A 21635-nucleotide genomic window follows, 5' to 3' on the forward strand; every position below is an offset into this window, starting at 1 on the left:
GATCTCACCATCCGGCTTGGGTTTCACCTTGTAAACCCACTTTGTACCAATGGCCTTTTTTCCAGGAGGCAAATCACATAAAGTCCATGTGTCATTTTCTATAAGTGCATCATATTTTGATTGCATGGCAGCCATCCAATTTTCTGAATTCTGTGCTTCATCAAAAGACAGAGGCTCCTCAACATCATGTAAGTTAGACACAGCAAAAGCATAACAATCTGATGCATAAGATGCATGGCGAGAGCATGAACGAGTACGACTAGACAAAGATGCATCCAATTTACTATCACGCAAAGTGTGCACCAGCCATTTTGGCATACCTCTAGCCTGCTCATTTTAAGCCCATTCCTCATCAAGTACATCATGTACATCTGCATCAAGAATAGGCTGATCTGTAACATTTTTAGAAACCCCCATAGGCTGTACATTTGCCTCATTAGAACTTACATTCGTATTTCCACCACTGAAAAGAGGCAACAAAGTGTCATAAATGTCCTGTGAGCTTACATTATTGTCTCTGGTACATGACAACAAGGGCTGAATAGAATCTTCCACAAACACTACATCCCGTGAAACCAGAATACATTTTGTTTGTGGATGATACAACCTGTAACCTTTTCTTTCAGCACTATAACCAACAAAAATACATTTGACAGCCTTATCATCCAACTTTCTACGCTGTGTTTGTGGCACCAAAGCATATGCCAAACAGCCAAAAACACGCTTGTACTCAATAGAAGGCTTTCTATCATGTCATGCTTCATATGGAGTAATAGACTGCAAAGCTTTCATAGGACACCTATTTAGTACATAAGTGGCACACATGATGGCCTCAAGCCAAAAAGAATGCGGCAAAGCTTGACTTTTGACCATACATCGTGCCATTTCTGTAAGTGACCTGTTTTTCCTCTCAGCAACACCATTTTGTTGAGGTGTATAAGGCATTGTACATTGGTGTTTTATCCCATGACTAGCCAGAAATGCATTGAATTCATGAGACATATACTCCCCCCCTTGATCGGAGCGGAGGGTGCCCATAGTACATTTCGAGACATTTTCAGCCATAGCCAAAAATTGTTTGAAGCACATAAAAACTTCGGACTTCGCTTTAAGAGTAAATACCCATGCATGCCTTGAGTAATCATCAATGAAAGTCACAAAGTAAAGGTAATCGCCCAAGGACGGAGTTTGCATGGGCCCACAAACATCACTATGCACAAGATGCAACCTGCATGTGGCCCAAACTGAACCATCCTTTGGAAACTTAGAACGCTGCATCTTACCCAAAATACAGTCTTCACAAACATGTTTGACAAGTGCTTCAAGAGGCGGCAAAGAAGCAACCATATCAGATTTTTGCAAATGCAACAAACTGGCAAAATTCAGTTGACCAAAACGTGCATGCCAAAGTTTTGCATTTGAAATAGCCCTTGAATCTGCAACAGCATTTGCAAAATTTTGTCCACACTTGTCATACAAAGTGAGCTTATACAGCCCACGGCACAGAAGGCCAGATGCAACAATTTCATCACCAAAATTGAGATCATGAACTGTACATCTGTCATCCACAAATTTGAGTACAAGTCCAAGTCTAGCAAGTGTGGATACAGATCAGAGATTCTTCTTTATCCCAGGTACATAAAGTGCATTAACAAGTGTGAAGAAACTGCCATTTGCAGTAGTGAGCACAATCTTTCCAACTCCCTGAACATGATAAGAGGCATTGTTGGCACAAGTGATTGAATTCCCATCAGGGACAGACTCGAGAGAGGTAAACAATTCATGATGTGAGGCAATGTGCTTTGTAGCACCACTGTCGAAATACCACACATGTGAATCTGCAGCAACAACTGACAAGCATGCATCATGGACAGCAGGATTGTAAGTGCACGACGCTGCGCTAAAAGCCCATTCTGCATCAACATCAGCATTACAATCTCGTTTTACAAAAGATTCAACAATGGCTGCATTTGTAGTGGAACCAGCATTTGCAGTAGAACCACCCTCTTTCTTCTTAGCCTCTTTGGCCTTCAACTTAGGACATGACTTGATCAAGTGATCATTTGCTTTACAATAATGGCAACGCATCTTCTTTTTTCCCTTATGACCAGAATTTCCAGACAAATTGCTGCTAGTAGAAGCATTAGGAATAGATGTTTTGCCACTCGCAGCCAGCAGAACCATAAGAAGTGGTTGCATTGCTGTTACCACCATTTCTTTGAGAAGCAATAAAAGCCTGTTCAACTGCACACTGCCTAGTCCTATTTTTTCTGGAAAGTGACTCTTGCAACAGCAATGTGCATAATGCATCAAACTTGACAACTTCTGGATTTCCTTGGGTCATAAGTCTCCAAGTACTAGCAAAAGTCTGGTAAGGCATCAAGAACAGTCTACACAAGGGAACTGTCTGAAATGACTTCACCTGCAGAAATAAGTTGCTCATTGATATCCTTGACACCGGCAAGAAAAGTGTCCATATCATCTTCCTCATGCATAATCTTCGACTCCAGCTCTTTAGGCAGCAAAGCAATTTTAGCCTCATTGCGCCTTGCATAAAGACCAGCCAAAATATCCCAAGCCTGTTTTGCAGATTTTGCTGAACGAATGTGAGAAACAATGGTGCGCTTCACAGACAACGCAATCAATGCATGAGCCTACGCATTGTTTACATCCCAACGAGCTTGTTCTACCGTAGGCAAAACAACTCTAATAGCAGCAATCCTTGCAGCAAGACCTGCAACATCCTCAACATCGCCTACATCCTCAGAACCAGGACGTACATCAATGCCCTGCACAATGTTCTAGATGCCCTTTGACACAAGAACATGTTGCATCATATAAGCCCACATAGGGTAGTTGTCCCCATCCAACCTACCCCCAACAGCAAACATCTTGAACACATCTGTGTTGTTGTTGTCAGCCATGGTAAATGTTGCACCTGATGTGAAAACTGCCCAAAAATAGGAGAAACAGAGCAGGAACACCACGTGCTATATATAGCACAAACCCTAGAAGACTATGAGGCACCTGTTATGCAGAAAACGGCACTAACAAAAATTTTGCACAAAATGACGAAATAGTCTATGCAGTACTGCCTGTAGTGAAAGCCGAGGTCGAAATGAGCCCGAATCAAAAATCTGAGCAGACTAAGCTCTAAGAGCTCCCCCAAAAGATTTTTCAACCTACGAACGCTTTCCAAAGCTCACTGAAATCGGAGAAAGTGAGCAGGAGTGTGCTGGAACAGCTAGCGACTAAGCCCAGGAGGACGCAACCTGCTCTGATACCAATTGTTGGAATTAGGGTTGCAGAGAAACACACACAGCTTGGAGAATATGAAGGAAGCTCAAGGCACACAATAGAGAGTGTGTTACTTAGTATGCAACGGAAATATAGATAGCCCTAGAGTGATGGGCGTATATACAATGCTCGGGGGAAAAAACCTCCTAAAGAGGGAAAAATTGCCCCGGCAGTCCTAGTGTGTTCACACACATCACTACCACATGTATATGGTAACAAATAAGGAGAGTTTGGGAGCTTAAGTTTCTCTTCACATTTTCTTCTTCTTCTAGCTCAAGTTATTGTGGGTTGATGTATGATAACATACTATGCATTTTAAGTTACTCTAGAGAAAACGGTGGAAACTTGAAAATAATATATTATTGCAATGAGGCCATTCTTTTGAGAAAATCCACATCATGGTATATATTAAAGTTTGGATCACACCATCATAGGTAGCCTTCTATCGCGCGGGGGGGGGGGGGGGGGGGTTATAAGTGGTGTTGCCAAAGGTGGTGGCGGCAAACATGTCAAGAGAGGTGGTAATGGTAGGGGACTATAAAGAGTGCTTTGATAGAAGAGTATGCAAGGTTGATAAAGCCATGAACAATTTTCTTATGACAACTTTGTCCACATGCTAGTTCTCTTTCACCTACCCATATCAATAGAAACCTAGGTTTAGTGTAATTCCACCTACAAATTTTGAGATTTATCTTCAAAGTTCAAAGTAGAAGGTGAATAAACTTACAAACTTTAGAGAAAGTTAGTGTAAAAACCTTCTCTTAAATTTTCCATGTTTATATGAGCACAGCTCAAAGTTCCTAGACTACTCGGGGTTCCTAGTCTGTTGAGTTGTCTATCATGCCTCATCCCATATTACTCAGCCAACGTGTGATGCCCCTATGCTGAATACACTTCGTAGAGCCATGGTGTATGATTGTCATTGTACTCCTTTTAAATTCTTTTCCTAATGCGGCTTAGCCCTCCATTTTTGTGTGTACTCTATCTACTTTTTGGGAGTTGTACGCCCATCAATGCCTCATAGCAATTTAAATGGGTGGTAGTCTAGCATTACATCTGTCCTCTTGCAAAATGATGTGGCCCAAGCATCGGTCCTTAGCACCCATAAGGTAACCCCCTCCAAGGGGTAACTGGGAGGTTGGTTGTGCTACAACAAACAACATTGTGCCACATTGAGACAACTGTGTTGGCTAGGAAAGGTAAATCTCAGGGTCCCTGATCATTGACAAATTTGGTTTTGAAGGAATAGGAAACTCACAATAGATGAGGCAAGAAGGTATAAACAAAACCCTTCGAAAAATCTCTTTGAAAGAGACGCAAACTCTTTCACGTATGGGCAGGGACCAGTGCTCGAAAAAAACTTTGTTCTAAAAACTTGACAAACCTACATATGAGACTAAATTTGAAGGTTTTTACACCAAATGACGCTAAATTTCTCTAAATTTTGTAGGTTTTTCAAATTTAAAGTTTAGAGGTAAATCTCAAAATTTGCAGGTGTGATTCCACTAAACCTAGGTTTTTTTTTCAACTCCTCCCCCTCTCTTTCTCTCTCCTCACTCTCTCTCAATCTCTTTATAAAAAAAGTCTCTGGAAGAGTTCGTGCCAGTGTGGACGGGTAGAAGCAACAAAAGGAGACCTTTGGAGAGGCGCAACTGCTAAATCGCACTTCTCTCTCTCCTTGTCGGCTAGATCTTTACTAGATCTTTAAGGTCTCTTGGGATAGTTTTTTACAACGTTAAAACTCTCTTCTTTTCCTTCTTCTTCTTCTTCTTCTTCTTCTTCTTCTTCTTCTTCTTCTTCCCTTTGGAAACAACATAAAAGACATAGTAACAATCTCGGCAACAATAACCAATAGTCAAAGAAAGAGATGGGGGAAAATTGCAAAATGCAAACCCTTTTAGGCTTGCAACAGTCATGCTTTCAAGAGTAAAGCAAAAAATCTATCTCATTAAACAAGCTCAAAGTTCCAAGGTTTCTATTGAAGTACTAGCGAGTCACATCTATTAGCTAAATCTTGTTATGCCACTCACTTCTTGGACTTCTTGGTGGCCTTAGGGGTAGCTGCAGGGATGCTTCAGTACTCAATCCTTGTGCCAAGCGCTCTTCCCTCCTCGCAATTTTTTGCTCCCTGATAGCTTTTCCCTGAACTCTACGGGCTTCAAACTGATCAGACAGTGTCTTCTCACGAGCCTTCTCAGCTTTAGACTTGTGAATACTCTCCATGAGCACGCGCTTATTTTTTAACATGTTACCCTTGACCTTCATATACATACAATGGTACATATGATTGTCAATCTTCTTAGCCTCCCAGTACTTTCTCAGCAACCGACAAAGCAATTGCATGTGCCTCAACCAGAGAACTTTAGAGGGTAGCCTCGCCTCCCTAGTACCCCACCTCTTACCATATCCTGAATGACAACCTTTCCTTTTAGCCTCCAAAGCACACTTTGCTCTTGCCCACCGCAATTGTATCTTGGTTGGTTTCCGAATCACAAAGCCATCCTTGACCAACTTTTTGATATTTTGCCTTGAATTGGCCATATAAGAGATTTTGTTGACCTCATTGGGATCGAGCAAGACATTAATACCCAGCTCCGCATGACAAAACCACCAAGAAGCATAACACCCTTAGCAACTCGATGTGAGCATCTGACCAACCTGGGCCTCCTTTTCCCTTGCACCTCACATGGAGCAGGCCTCCCAGCAGAGTGCTCCCTCGTAGCACTTGCTTATGTCACCAACAAGCTAAGTGCAATTTGATAACAAGACCAACAATGAAGGTCTAAAATGGCCTCCCTATATACGTGGGACTCAAGGCTAATAAATAACAAAGGTACACAAAATAAATAGAAAAGGCACATCTTATATATCTATATTGAAATAAGAGGGTATGTTGCCATGTGGCAGCAAATCCCTGCAAGAGCTACATCCAACTCCCGACAGCCACAGACATGGAATCGAGTGAGCAGCCAACGTGGAATCCAGTGAACAGTGCTTGGGCAACGATCGGGTCAAGCCACGGTCAAGAAGAGGGCTACCTCAACACTCACAAATGGCTTGCCACGTAGGCATTGGCGTGCAACAGTGGCAAGCTTTCTTGAGGTAATCTTTTGTAAATTGCGGGCCTGCACATGGTTGTCAGGAGCAAACCCCCACAGCCCAAGAGTTCAGATGCTTCAAATTCCTCCAACTCCCTTTGCTCCGTTCAGGATCTCCTCAAGTGATTGATGCTCCAACCCATGGCTCACAAACTCTCAAGCCTCTCAAGTTATAAGGAATGCAGTGTAACACACCTTTCTCCATGTTGCCTTTTTCTTAGACGCGGTTGATGAATCCTACTACGTCGCCCAAGACGTCCATGATGATGGACAGCAAGTGCTACAAAAAACGGGCCAACAATCACATTGCCACCATGGCCACTATCCGAGCCGGTCAGCTTTGTGACATGGAAGCTATTGGTAGTCGACGGCAAGTGCGTCAAGTTATCCATGGACCCCTGCCAAGTCTACTGATTGCTAAGCGGGCCCTGAGCCTGTGCACGCACATGCACATGTGTGCAATATTACTAAAAAAGTGTGTGTGTGTGTGTGTGTGTGTGTGTGTGTGTGTGTGTGTGTGTGTGTGTGTGTGTGTGTGTGTGTGTGTGAGAGAGAGAGAGAGAGAGAGAGAGATCAAGCCTGCAGTTCCACCTATGCCCTCAGCCATCTCCCTTTAACAATGTTGCGGGCTATACTAGCAGTGATGCTCAGCCAAGTCAACAACAAGCAATCAGAAGAGAGAAGTGATCAAGCCTCTATTTTCACCTACGCCCTTATCGTTTTCTCTAACAACATCGTCGACTGTACTGATGGTGTTGCTCAGCCAGGTCGACAGCAACTAGGTCATCACCCTCTTCCAGTGCCCACTCTCACGAAACCCGAATGGGACGAAGGCTACGTTCTTCTTCTTCTTCTACTCCTCTCTCTCTCTCTCTCTCTCTCTCTCTCTCTCTCTCTCTCTCTCTCTCTCTCTCTCTCTCAGTAAAAAAGAAACTCTCTAAAAGAGCGCGCCCCGGCTCTTTCAAAGAGTTTCTTTTTTACTGAGAGAGAGAGAGAGAGAGAGAGAGAGAGAGGTTCAGAGTGGTAGAAATTGTTATGATGCTATCAGGATGTTGTCGATGCAGACAGCAGAGGGCAAAACGTCAAAGTGGACATGAGGGTACAAAAGCTTATAATGGTTATAATCCTCAAGTAATTAAGCTAGCGGCTTCAGTGCAGTTAGCTGCTTGCACTTTTAGCAGAGTGTGTGAGGAGATTACTGGCAGACAGCTCAATGTCGAGGGAAAGGCATTGGGGAATATTGCCACTAGTGCAAGTCATGGTCTGATGAGCCTTTGGGTTCAGTCACACTCCTCGTTCCAGCTCTGTTGATAACCTATCTAAAAATTTGATGAAGCAAGCATTTCGAAATGATTTGCAGACAAACAAAAACATATCTCATGATCGATTCAATGCAGAATACGGTGTCTACAAGAGTTGTTTAATGTGACGTAGCTCCAAGGAGATGCAGCAACATTGCAACGAAAATCAAGTAGTAAATCATGCAGGTGCAATTAGGAAGCGAGAGCTAATTGGCCATCCGATATTGGGAAGAAGCAGGAGGCATGAGCAGCAGCTTCCACTACTATGATATGATCCCTACAGCTGTCAATATCTTAATTGACTACAAGTAGTAGTACTAGCACCAACGTGCAACATTCTAAGAGCATAATAATTCATTGCTTATTAGATATGATGCTAATCACTGCACTGCAAAATTGCAAAAAAACTCTCTTCTAAAAGATCTTCTCACAATCAATTGGCCACATAGCGTATGATAAGGCCTATGATGGAATTGAATGGGAGTTCATACTTCAAAATCTATATGATACGGGTTTGGACAGATTCTTTTTCACTTTCTTTTAGGGAATGCATCAGCTAGAATTTCAGTTAATGGTACTCTTACATATGTTATTCCATTGCATAAATCCATAAGACAAGGGTGCCCACTTTCTCCTTTGCTCTATGCTATCTCATCTGATGCCCTAGATTGGCTTGTTAAAGATGTTATGTAGTATGGCAAGCTCACTGCTATAGACGTACCTGGCTCTATGAAGCAAAAGTGCCTCCAAAAGTTTGTTGATCATACCAATGCAATTGTGAGGAATGATGTACATGTAATGGAGAATTTTAGGGCTTGTCTCACTGTCTTGCAAGTGCCTTGATTATTAACCATGCTAAAAGTCTGGTTTGATGGAACTCTCTTTTAAAAGATCTTCTCACAAACAATTGGCCACAGAGCTTATGATAAGGCCTATGATAGAATTGAATGGGAGTTCATACTTCAAAGTCTATATGATATGGGTTTGGACAGATTCTTTTTCACACTTTTTGGGAATGCATCAGCTAGAATTTCAGTTAATGGTACTCTTGCAGATGTTATTCCACTGCATAAATCCATAAGAAAAGGGTGCCCACTTTCTCGTATTCTTTATGCTATCAAAGATGTTATGCATTAGGGCAAACTCACTGCCATAGACGTACCTGGCTCTATGAAGCAAATGTGCCTCCAAAAGTTTGTTGATCATACCAATGCAATTGTGAGGAATGATGTACATGCAATGGAGAATTTTAGGGGTTGCCTCACTGTTTTGCAAGTGGATCGATTATTAACCATGCTAAAACTTTGGTTTGATGGGGCTATCTGCTTTGTCAAAGCCAATTTTCACTAGAATACTTAAACTGCTGCCTTGGGGGGAAAAACATGCCCGTGCTGCCTGCTGACTGGTATTTTAGGTCGATCAATTATCTGATAGTATATAGTTTAGCTTCTTTTTTATGTGCCATATCCTACGACAGTCTAGTCATCAGCATTGATGGAGTCATGCTGTAAATATCCACTTTCTAGCAAGACAATTTAAATGATTGGAAGATCTAGACCAATTAAAATTGTGAGTGGAGGTCTAAATATTGAAATAGGTAATAGGAGTTTTGATTATGACTTGAAAAGTAATGGTGTTCCAAGGATCTTCTATCCTCTTGACTGAGAGAGAGAGAGAGAGAGAGAGAGAGAGAGAGAGAGAGAGAGAGAGAGAGAGAGAGAGAGAAAGAAAGAATCATGCGAGGAAGTGTTCACCAAAACGTTTTGTAGGAACCAAAGGAAAAAAGAACATTGAATAGCTTAACAAAAAAAATTGGATTTTTACCGAGTTTTACACTAAAATCCTCCAAATTTAGCAAGTTTCCTTCCATGTCACCCTCAAAACTAGCCTGGAATTTTTTATTTTAGCCCTTAAAAATACACTTGAGGCCTAGTTTTTAATAAAGTTTTTGCCAATGATAGTGATATTGTTTCTCACTTTAGAGAGAGAGAGAGAGAGAGAGAGAGAGAGAGAGAGAGAGAGAGAGAGAGAGAGAGAGGTCTAAGCATCTTCTCTCACTTAGCATTGTTATTTTTGATGGATACCGCCTTATCTCAAGTAGACACAAGCTCAAAACAGATTGAATTTGCTGCAAACAAATTATTATGTAAAGTCGCTGCAACAACCTTTCCTCTTGTTGAAACTATGATTCCATATTTGAAGAAGGCTCTAGTACCACCTTTTAGGGTATGGAATGGCTTTGATCTTCATAGATTGGAGCCAAATTTGACTCTTATTATTGGTGGTCGCATGAATATTCCACATGACCAAAGATGTAAAGCATATTCCGATGATGATGTGTCCATTGTGTGGTGGATACTATGGCCTTCCTGACATCTGCCATGTTTTTTCAAACAATGATTCAAAATGGAAAGGAGCAGCATCTTCAACCTTTGTGAAAGAAGTTGTTCAATTGAAGCTTTGAAGTTGTCACATTGTATGGTAAAAAGATCCTCAATAATCTTTTTTGTTTCCAACTAACTTTTTTCAATTATGATGATGTCTTTCTAGAAAATTTTAGGCATAGAACTCTATTAATTTTGACTGTTGTTTTTGTAAATTGATGAAAAAGCGCATATATTGGTCAATTATAAAAAAGATTTTATTGTAACAAAAGAAGTCTTTCATAATTAATGGTGTTTGTCAGACATGTGTCGTGTAAAAAGGGCGCCCTTGTATGAAGATCACAACCTTGTAGTATGGACAGGGCAAGACGACATGGAAGGGATGATTGGTAGTATAAATGAACTAATGAGGTGCAATAAATTGCTATCAAATTGATGTGGTCAACAGGAGGAAGGATGCACATGCTCTCAAGTATAAATGACAATCAAGAACTAAAGTACTAGACAAGGGAGCACTTACCTTACAAAAAGAAACATAGGATGACTTAAGCATTAAGTAAAGGTCTAGAGCTCTTATTAGTCTATCGATCTTACTTCATGCTCAAACATGTGAAGCCCAAGCGAGAAAAATCCAAGCCAAAGAAGAGCAGAAGCAAAGGAGATTACATTTAAATAAATAGAGATTGAGCCAGAAGATAATATTTTCAACTATTGTGTTACTTTATTTAAAAGTAAAATTTGATCTTTTGGAATTTAGGAGTTAGTCTATCCATTGAAAACTCTTTTTTTTGTAGTGCATCAATATATAACAAACAATAAATATTTTGTTGGTGATAAAATTTAGTATATAGCGTACAAGCACTTGCTCGGGTTTGTCTTTGCTTGGAAAAACCTGCTCAGTGCGTGGTAAGACTCGTCCAGTAAATGGCCAAACAGAGAAACGGAGCGCTATAGACGAGGTGTGGCGAGCAAATTTGAAGAGCGGTGCTCGCAAGGAAATGAACTTTGTTGACAAGCTCTACCACTTGAAAATAGCTACACTTGTCTGCAAATGAGATTTGCAAGAAGAGTGGGTTGTCGACAAACATGAGCCAAGAGCCGAGAGCCGATCAAAGGGAACAAAAATAGTGTTATTTATTTTGAAGTCTCCAAAATCAAAGTCACATTAAAATAAAAACCAAAAGTGTTGATTCTCATGTGAAGAGTCAACTCAACAAGCAAATTAGCAAATCAAGGTATGGTTCACAAGAGATTGGGACAAAGCAGGGCAAGAGAGCTCAAAAGGGAACGGGAAGTGTTCACATGATAAAGGAAGAGAAAGGCAAGGTAGGGAAGAGTCCGCTTCCACTCGCGCTCTTTATTTAAGCATTGCCTCTCTTTCTTCGCTCTCGACTAAGCAGAAGGCAGTAGAAACTCGCTTTCACTAGAATCTTAACCTCGCTTGTAGTTAGTCTTTGCAGTCAAACTTTTATGTTGTCAGTAAGTATAAAAGAAAAATTTCTAAAACGTCATTTGTGTCTATGGTGTTGATCCCGCCTCACCAATCGCACATAAATCTCCCGACATCTTTGGTGAAACCGACGCAAAAGCGAGCCGTGGTGCCACTATCCGGCGAGACTATGGTGGTGCAGAGAAGAGAAAGTTCTCACAAAAAGAGACTTTTTCTTTGAGTTTTTTGGGAATAACATTTGAAGGTTCAATATCATATAGGAAGTTCAATGGGTTGTCTAAGTGGGAGAAGTAATATGTGGTAAGTGTTCAAAGTGATCTACAGGGTTGTGATGTGCTTGAACCTGATGATCTAATTTCAGGAGTCTTTGAAAAGTCTCTTATGTTTGCACGATGTCAGAGCTTGAGGTTATCAATAAGTTTAGGCTGCAAAGCGGGACTGAGTTTGTGAAAGTGCATTTGATGGATATGTATGACATTTTGACATAGGTAAGAGAAGATTTGGATGATGCACTTGAAGTGTAGGTGGAGACAAAGTACAAGACTATTGCCAAGAAGGTAAAGCCAATAGCTACACCTCTACCAAGAGGAAGTGCCAAAGTTATTGAGAAAGCTTCACATTAGTCAAAGTTAAGGGACCCCAAGAATATTGACCACCATAAATTTATAGAAGAGACCTTGAAGCAAGTGACCATTGGTGAAGATGGGTTTCTCACTAATGAGGAGATCAAGTGTTTTCAAGAGATGCTTGCAAACATGGTAAGGCTTTTGCTTTTGAGCCAAGTGAGATTGGATGCATAGATCCAAATGTTGTTACACCTATGGTTGTATTTATTGTTCCTCATATGCCATGGAATCTAAGTCTAATTCTTATTTCTAAAGCTCATCTACCAAAGCTTATTGACTTGTTAAATGAGACGATACACAAGGGGATTCTGGAGCCATCTTGTGAACCATATTCTAATTGATGGTTTACATTCCCCAAGGAAAATGGTGCCTTGCAATTTATACAGAACATGCAGCCATTAAATAAGGCAACAATCTGCAATGTGGGATAGGTCCAATCGTGGACAAGTATTTTGACCTTTTACAAGTAGGGCATACTCCATGGGTGATCTTTACTCAGGTCATGAGCAGTTTCAACTTGCTTTGGAGAGCAAGGGATCTTACTACTATGCATACACCTCTTGGGCTAGTAAGAATGTGCACTTTACCACAAGGTACAATGAATTATATTGCTCACATGATGAATGCCATGAATAAAGTGTTAAGAGAGTTTATTCCTCGTCGTGTTACTATGCCCTTTATCAATGATTTGTTATCAAGGGATGTGAAGAAGGTTTGAAGGATGAGGTGAAAGATCAAAGGGGGTGCCAAAGCTTTGTTACCCAACACATTGTAGATTGTGAAGCTATTCTATCCAAGCTTGAAGAGGTAAATTTGACACTCGTGTTTTATGGTTGTCATTTCCTAATGTATGGTTGCAGGTAATGTCACTTTGATAGTAAGAAAAAGAATTTTGGCTATTTTTTTGGCATCGAACTTGTCTACAGACTGTGTATGGAGAAGTGTTTTGGTTGAAATTTAAGATGAATACGATGCACTTAAGGTTCTTGAGGAGCTTCTTTCTTGGATTACATTGATTGAAGGATTTTTCTCATGGCAATGCTTGGCCAAAATTTGTGTCAAATGCACTTAAGGTTTTGAGGAGCTTTTACCCAGAATGAATGGTGGTCATTTGAATAGTATCACTTGCCCTTAACTAATGAGATGCTTAGCAGATTGCATACTGGTCAAGAAAGGAAACTCAAGAAGCAACAAATCCAAGAATAAACTCAGGAAGAACCACGACTTAGGGTTTTCAAGTGCAAGCAACTAATGCAACACAAACCCATCTAGTGGACATTGTTACCTTGCTTTAATTCCATACAAGATGGCATGGATTTTTGAATCCAAGTTTTCTCTTCTACATGCCATTACGAGCGTGCACTTGTGGATACAAAAGCCAAGGAAAACACTATCTGATATGCCACTTTATGTCCAAATGACCACTAAACCAATGGAGCCCCACTAGATGAGCTTCCACACCACTGATAATTCTCTTTTTTGTAAACTCTAAAAAGAATATCTTGATATTACAATGTAGGGCATCCCTTGTTGACATATGTTTGATGTCTTGCCAAATAATCAGTTAGCAGAAAAGATGATCCTTGGGACCCCTTGTATTCAAACTCGCAACGCATTTCTAAACTAGGACCTTGATTCTTTAACAAGAGGAACACACTAGAGGGACAACGTATAATTACTTGATGCCCAAGTGATTTCCCGTTCAAAAAATAGTTTGTAGACTTGCCAAAATATTAGTGGCAGCCTCAACTATCGATCCAATAGCGTATGCAAGGAACCAGGAAAGTTGGGGTCCCAAAGAAACCTCTTCAAAACAATGTTACATATTTGGATACCCAAAACACCCAATAACCTATCCACACCCAACTTTCTGCAACCCTTGAAACCATAGACAAAAGACTCAATGGGTATGAAGGAAGGAAAACACTGCATTCTCTAGTCAACTATACATCCACACAAACCCCCAAAACTTTCTTCTCTTTTCATCGATATAGTTGCACCACCTATCCACACCACCATAGTTCATCCACTTGCTTCCACACAATCCCCAAAAACTTCTTCTCTTTTTGTAGATACAATCGCACCACCTATCCACACCACCATTGATTATCCCCAATCCACCAACTCACGTCAATGGACTTGGTGACCCAAAGCAACTACCCCAGTTCAACTCACCATCAAGAAACATGCATTCTAATAACAAAATCTCTTATTTGTTATAAAAAGTTTCAAAAACCGGCAAACACCCCTGAGCATGTTGCTCATGATCCTCCTCTTGCACCACATATTGCTTTAAACTATATTGGCTTCACTACATGGTAGAGCTAATCCAAGCTAAGCATAGACACGCTTTCTTACCCCATGGACAACACCACCCTGACAGTCACCCCTCATCCAAGAGGACTCCATCTCGGGGGGGGGAGAACACACTAACTGAGTAGGATAATCATATGATAACCATGGGAATTGTTTTCAAACTTAATTTCAAAATATTTGTCATTCTAGTGAGATATGCACTTTATGATCCAATATTTTCCTAGAAATTTGTAGCGTATCAAGTGTGGTCTTGATTTCATCTCTAATTTTCTTCATGCACTTGTAACCAGGGAAATTTCCTAACAACATTTCTAGCTGAATCCCCATACTTTGGTTATTCATCGTGGTCATCTTTATTATTTGAGGACTCCCATTGATGTCTGCTTTTGGGATCATGTACTTAGGGGTCCTCCTTAGAACTTGAATGCAATTGGTATGTTCCTGCAGTTGACATTTGGGTTCATCATCACATTTTTTGAATCTTCCACTTGGTGACCATTCGGCTTGCTCCCACATAAAGCATTTCAAAACTCTCTTGATACAAGTAAGAATCATCATCATTCAAATAGGTCTAGATCTAAGGCTTCTTCTCTTGCCCTAGCTACTTACTCAGACTCAAAAATTGATTTGAAAACATAGAGCTAGAGATTTTTTGAGTCTTTGTCTATCTAAACATCTTTCCCTTTATCCATTTGTGCAAGAGTAGTTGGTCTTGTGTATGTCCAGTTTGCTAGGTGTCATGCATTTGGCTAGGTTGAGTGTCTAGTGGATTGTGGTCGGTCTTTAGTTTGATCTAGAGTTTTCTCACTCAACCAGTCAACCCTTTAGAGTGGAATGTGTTTGGTCTTTAGTTTGATCTGGAGTTTGCTCCGCTCAACCAGTCAACCCTCTAGGTTGAATGTCTAGAGTGGATTGTGGTTGTTCTTTAGTTTGATCTGGAGTTTGCTCTGCTCAACCAGTCAACCCTCTGGGATTAAAGGTGTCTATGTCATCATCATCAGCATGATTGTTTGATATTGGAAAGGAATCGAGTTTGGCTATGCAGTATCATCATATTTCTTGTCCATCCTCTTTGTCATTGTGATCTTCTTCTTCCTTGTCATACACATTGTTTGTTTCTTGCACTACCTGTAGATGCTTGATCGGTGCATAATTGGCCAGCGCATTATGATATCGTGCAACAGAGTCCTCCACGCCAGTCTTCATGTTTTCCACTATGTCTCTCAAATACTCCTCATTCAAAATTATATTTCCTTCACAATCATTAATATCAACCAAAGAGGGGTAGATATACTTGTTCAACATAGCTTGCTTCATGACATGTTATTCACTTTCAAGCTATCAATACTTGTGTGTTTTTGGGTGAGAGTGGATTCATATTCAACAATTTTCTTCTGAATATCTCTTACTAGGTCCTTATTTTGAGCAACCAAACTGGAGTTGACCGCGTCCAATCTTCATGTTTAACTTTCAGCTTCTTTATGGACTCCTTGTATTTCTCTCCATTCTTATGTTCTTCTTTTAGTAAACCGTGGAGCTTTAGTACTTTCGATTTCCATTGAGCTTTGGTGCTTATCTCCTATACCAATTTCTATGACAAAAAACATGGGGAGACTCTCCCAGTGAGAAAAAATATATACAATGGGGCTAAATGGGGGTGGCTATTGAGCGATCCCATGAGAGCAAGCAACTATCACCATCAAGAATCTAAGTGCAATAGGATCGAGCGGCATGCACAAAAAATCCTAGTTGGAGAGAGCACTACAATGGCAAGTTTGGCGAAGAACCTGTATCTTGCTCTTGGGTGAAATAGAATAAGACATTCTACATGTCTATAAAAGCTAGAGAACCATAAAACATTGTAAGAGTCAACCAACTCCCAAGCCCATTATATAACATTTTCATAAAGCACATTTGGCATACATGTCGACCAAGGCAATGCCAAGCTCGACATCATTTTTCAATAGCCCTTGACTAACAATATCATCTAAATTATTTTGCCCCTGTTAGTATCTTGTGTAATTCCATATGCCTTGAAGATGCAAGCGTAGGTGATTGCATTTGGGGATACGTCCTTGCATTACATTTGTTGAAAATAACCCTAAACTGTTGGGCCCTAAACTCCTCAACCACTTTTCGTGCTTGCTGAGATAGAGCAAATATGGCATACATGTCGAGCAAGGCAATGTCAAGCATGACATCATTTTTCAACAATCCATGACTAGAAATATCATTGGAATTCTTTCACCCATAATAGCCTCTTGCATAATGCCACATGTCCTTCAAATGCAAGCATAGGTGATTGCATTTGGAGAGATGTCCTTGCATTGCATATGCAAACAGCCCTAAGCTTTTTGGCCTTTCCCATGTTGGGCATATCCCGCAATCAGTGCACTCCATGAGACGACATCCCTGACAAGCAGCTCCTCAACCATCTTTTGTGCTTGCTAAGGTAGAGCACATTTGGCATACATGTCAACCAAGGCAATGCCAAGAAAGACATCGTTTTTCAATAGCCCTTGACTAACAATACCATCTAAACTATTTTGCCCATATTAGTGTCTTGCGTAACTCCATATGCCTTCAAGATGCAAGCATGGGTGATTGCATTTGGCATAACAATCCTCGCATTACATTTGCTAAAAACAACCCTAAGCTTCATGGCCTTTCCTACGTTGGGCATATCCCACAAACAGTGCACTCCATGAGACGACATCCTAGACAAGAAACTCCTCGACACGTTTTGTGCTTGCTGAGGTGGAGCACGTTTCGCTTCAATGTTGACCAAAGCAATGCCAAGCACGACATCTTTTTTCCAGAAATCCTTGACTAACATTATGATCAAAAAATTTCACCCATATTAGCCTCTTGCATAATGCCACATGTCTTGAAGATGCAAGCATAGGCGATCACATTTGGAGAGATGTCCTTGCATTGCATATGCTGAAAATAGTCCTAAGCTTCCTCGCCTTTCCCTCTCATGTTGGGCATATCCCGTAGTCAATGCACTCCATGAGATGACATCCAGAAAAGATCAGTCCCTAATCAGCCCCAAAAATCAGCGTTTTTAGACTCCAAATGAGCCATCAAATCAGCCCAAAAAATCAGCGTTTTTAGCTCCTATTCTTGGCCTTTCCCATGTTGAGAATATCCCGCAATCAGTGCACTCCATGAGAAGTCCTCGCATTGCATGTGCTAAAAACAGCCCTAAGCTTTTTGGCTTTTCCCGTGTCAGTGGACTCCATGAGACGATAGCCCTGACAAGCAACACCTCGACCACCTTTGTGATTGCTGAGGTAGAGCACATTTGGCATACACGTCGACCAAGGCAATGCCAAGAAAGACATTGTTTTTCAATAGCCCTTGACTAACAATATCATCTGAACTATTTCGCCCATATTAGTGTTTTGCATAATGCCATATGCCTTGAAGATGCAAGATTAGGTGATTGCATTTGGAGAGACGTCCTCACATTACATTTGCTAAAAATAGCCCTAAGCTTCATGGTATTTCCTGTGCCGCGTATATCTCACAATCAGTGAACTGCATGAGGCAACATCCAAGACAAGAAACTCCTTGACCAATTTTTGTGCTTCCTGAGGTGGAGCACGTTTTGCTTACATGTTGACCAAGGCAATGCCAAGCACGACATTGTTTTTCAGCAATCCTTGACTAACAAAATGATCAAAGTTCTTCCACCCATATTAAACTCTTGTATAATGCCACATGTCTTGAAGATGCAAGCATAGGCGATCACATTTGGAGAGACGTCCTTGCATTGCATACGCTAAAAACAGCCCTAAGCTTCCTCGCTTTTTCGGCTCATGTTGGGCATATCCTGTAGTCAATGCACTCCACGAGACCACATCCCACACAAGATCAGCCCCAAATTAGCCTCAAAAATTAGCGTTTTTGGCCCAAAAAAACAGTCACAGATCACCCCCAAATGAGCCCAAAAAATAGCATTTTTAGGTTCTAATTTTAGCCTTTCCTGTGTTGGGCATATCCCGCAATTAGTGTACTCCATGAGAAGTCCTCGCATTGCATATGCTAAAAACAGCCCTAAGCTTTATGGCTTTTCCCGTGTTGGGCATATCCCGCAATTAGTGCACTCTGTTGGCGGATACGCCGTAACGGACGTCAACACAGTGAGAACTCACCTAACAAGAATTGTCAGCTAAGGACGAAGCTCGACCCGTAGGCGCGTGGAAGCAAGCATAGGGTGTCAACCTACACTCGACCGACTATTGACTACTTCCTACAGAGGTCTCTACCCAATGTCTAAGTTACAACCTACTATTGTGCACAGGAGGAGATTTCCTACAACGCTTCCATGAGCCAAATACCCATTAGACGTTCTCGAAACGCTACGAAACTTGAAGGATATCCTATTAACACCAATAGGCCGCTCTCCCTAAGGTCCATGACCCAAAACCCTACCCAAAAACACCCGGTGTAGAATCACGTAGGATGTCTGATAGGTTTTTGCAGGTCAACGTTTCTGAAAACTAAGGTGTCTAATGTATAGCTCTACTCAATACGAACGCGTGGATATGCTGAAATGCGAAAATAGACACCATTTGCTTACCGAATCCCTAGAAATAGCTCGCAGATCAATCTCGTGAAGCTGGGTCGTACATGCGTAATGTGGATATTGGCGTGTAGCTCTCTCCGGGGGCAGCACGCGACACTTCTACATACTCGATTCCGACCACCAGTGTGCGCGTAGCATCAAGATAAGCCCTCACTCTCTCTCATACACAGAATACGCTTCTCACTGACACTTCATAGAATGAACAAGGGTTTTTTCATTAAGGTTAAAATTTGGTATATATACCTTCCAAATACAAATCCTCGTGTTCCAAAGTGAAATCCTCAGTCTAATGGCAAAAAATAATATACAAAATTGGAAACTTCTGCAAGCCCCCAGTATTTACAAGTGAAATTATAGGTTTTCTTAATCAGAGAATGACTACATAGGATTTCCTTCTTTTCTCATTTCGTCAGTCTTCAGTTGAGTGTGTCCCCCAGTCTTTAACTAACACTCCCCCCCTCCTAGCTCATGTCATCCCCGACATGACAGTAGAGCCGCTGCTTCAGTGGAGGATGTCGCGCATCTTTAAAACAGACTCATACCGTGCATGCTGGGCCACTAATGTTGGGCCAAATATATATGTGTCGATGGTGAAGAAGCCGGTGTAGAAGGCTTCTTCAAAGGCTTGGAGATGGTATGAGGGCAGGAACGTTATTCTTTGGTAGAGGACATGTATCACCTCATGGGAAGGTTGAACAGACAATTCATAAGCACATCTATAAGTGTCCTGGAAGAAGAATATGCTTTCTGTGTCTTGTCCCGGTTTGAAGACTTCAAAGATTGCCAAAAGTGTTTTACATATCTTTCTGAGCATAATGCAAGAGAGGCCAGTGAACAATTCAATGCCGCCCGTTAGAGTTTTCACCATGTAATGCTCACTCATTCTCTCGCCTGCCTTCAAGCCTAGCATCTTCGGGTAGTTGAGCCACGTGGGGTGGCTTCTCTTCAGAATTCATGTTCCTTCCATGTCCGCATCCTTGGTAGAGGGCAAAAGCTGAGGTCGTCTCTGATCCTTTTATGTTCCTCTACCAAATGTACTAAATACTGTGGGTATTTAGTGAGCCATGCCTTCCTCCATTTTGGTTGAGAGTCCACAATGAGCTTAACACCTTCTGGTTTAGTAATGTCTCCATGGTACAACTGCACTATAGGCTCCTCTTTAATCCTCTTGTTAGTTGTAGCAGCCTCATATTTTTGAAGAGGATAGGGGAGAGGGTTGTAGCCATTCATGTCGAACGACATTTGCATCTAATTTTTGAATGGTCATTGACTTCAATATCCTCTGCTCCCACTGCATTGCTTCTTTGGCAGTGTCTTTTATGGCTGCTTCTATTGCTTTCTATAGATTGTCCTCTTCTTCTTGTGTCAGATCCTAGGGCTCTTGTAATGGTCCCACAGGAATGGCTTCTTGTATTGTTGTGTCCACTGGATCTGACACATTCTCTATATCAATTCCTTCCATAGCAGTCGGCCCATGACTTTGTTGATGTTCTTCACTTGTTTGGCTCTTAAGTTCGTCCAGCTGCTTTTGTAAGTCGTCTTTTGCTAACTGAGCTTGTTCTATCACAGCTACTAATAGGTCATTAAGTTCTACATTGACTCTATCAGTTGTCTCTAGCTTCTGTCTTACCTCATCATTCTCTGTCTGCAGCATCTTTGTATCATCTTCTAGTCTTTTTTGAAGGTTAACCAATTCTGCTTTCAATGATTTGTTATCATCTTCCAATCTGCTTTGTATCACCATTGATCCCTCTGCTAGCATCACTCTCTGCCTCTTTTCAAGAGTCATCTCTTTTTGAAGTTCTATCATTTGTTCTTCAAACACATGTTTATCTTGGCTAGTGCTAGATGTCGCTGCAGCTCTTGCTCTGCCCGCAGATGCTCTCAACCTCTGAATCGTTTGATCTTTCACTTTGATTTGGTCCTTTAGTTCAATCACCTCATCTTGGCTAGCCTCATGTGATATTTCAGCCTTGTCCTTGGACTCTTTCAAGCTCTCAACCTGTTTTGACTCTTTCGCCAGCTGTAGGGTGAGCCCATCCCTTTCCTTTTCGGCTTCAGTCAGAGCATTACTGATTTTTTGGTACTCTTCTTCAAAGTTCATCAGCTCCTGATTGGTTTCTCCGTTTTGGCTTTCTAACTCTTTACATTTCTTTAGTGTTGCTTCTAGTTTAGCTTGCAGCTGTGCCTGGCTGTGCATTTTCTCTTGACTTTGCTGCTGAATGTTTCCACTTCAGCCTGCACCTTTTCTTCACTTAACCTCAGCCCTTCATACTCAATCTCTTTGGCCACTGATCTAGCTCTTAATCCTTGTAGTTTCTGCATCACTTCTTCCCAATCTTCGACTTGTGGTTTCAAATCCATGGTATCTATTGCAATCTCCTTTAGCTCCACCAAACGAGGGCTTAACGTGTCTTCTTATGGTTTAGGGGTTGACAGTTGAAAAGTTGTATGAGCTGCCTCTTCTCGGGTGTATCCAGCAGCTAGTAGATCCAGGAATATTCCATAGTTTCTTTCTTACGGATCTTGCTTCTCATGCTTTGGTTCAAATACTTCCTTTTGCTCTTTC

At 41.2% G+C, this 21635-nt stretch overlaps 1 protein-coding gene and 1 pseudogene across 1 annotated transcript; both read right to left on the reverse strand.

The window, feature by feature from the left end:
* Positions 1-5323: 5323 nt before the first annotated feature.
* LOC147438260 (large ribosomal subunit protein eL19y pseudogene) lies at positions 5324-5838 on the reverse strand (annotated as a pseudogene).
* Positions 5839-20438: 14600 nt separating this feature from the next.
* On the reverse strand, positions 20439-20720 carry LOC147438261 (uncharacterized). The gene has a single exon (XM_086486145.1). The coding sequence runs from the start codon at positions 20718-20720 to the stop codon at positions 20439-20441; it is 282 nt and encodes a 93-aa protein (XP_086342271.1).
* Positions 20721-21635: the final 915 nt, after the last annotated feature.

Source organism: Adiantum capillus-veneris, chromosome 17, assembly GCF_014529385.1.
Source record: "Adiantum capillus-veneris isolate H3 chromosome 17, ASM1452938v2, whole genome shotgun sequence".
NCBI lineage: Eukaryota > Viridiplantae > Streptophyta > Polypodiopsida > Polypodiales > Pteridaceae > Adiantum > Adiantum capillus-veneris.

Bases quoted from the DNA above. Each gene is read 5' to 3' on its own strand.
- LOC147438261 (XM_086486145.1), bottom strand. From the start codon at position 20,720: ATGCTGCAGACAGAGAATGATGAGGTAAGACAGAAGCTAGAGACAACT.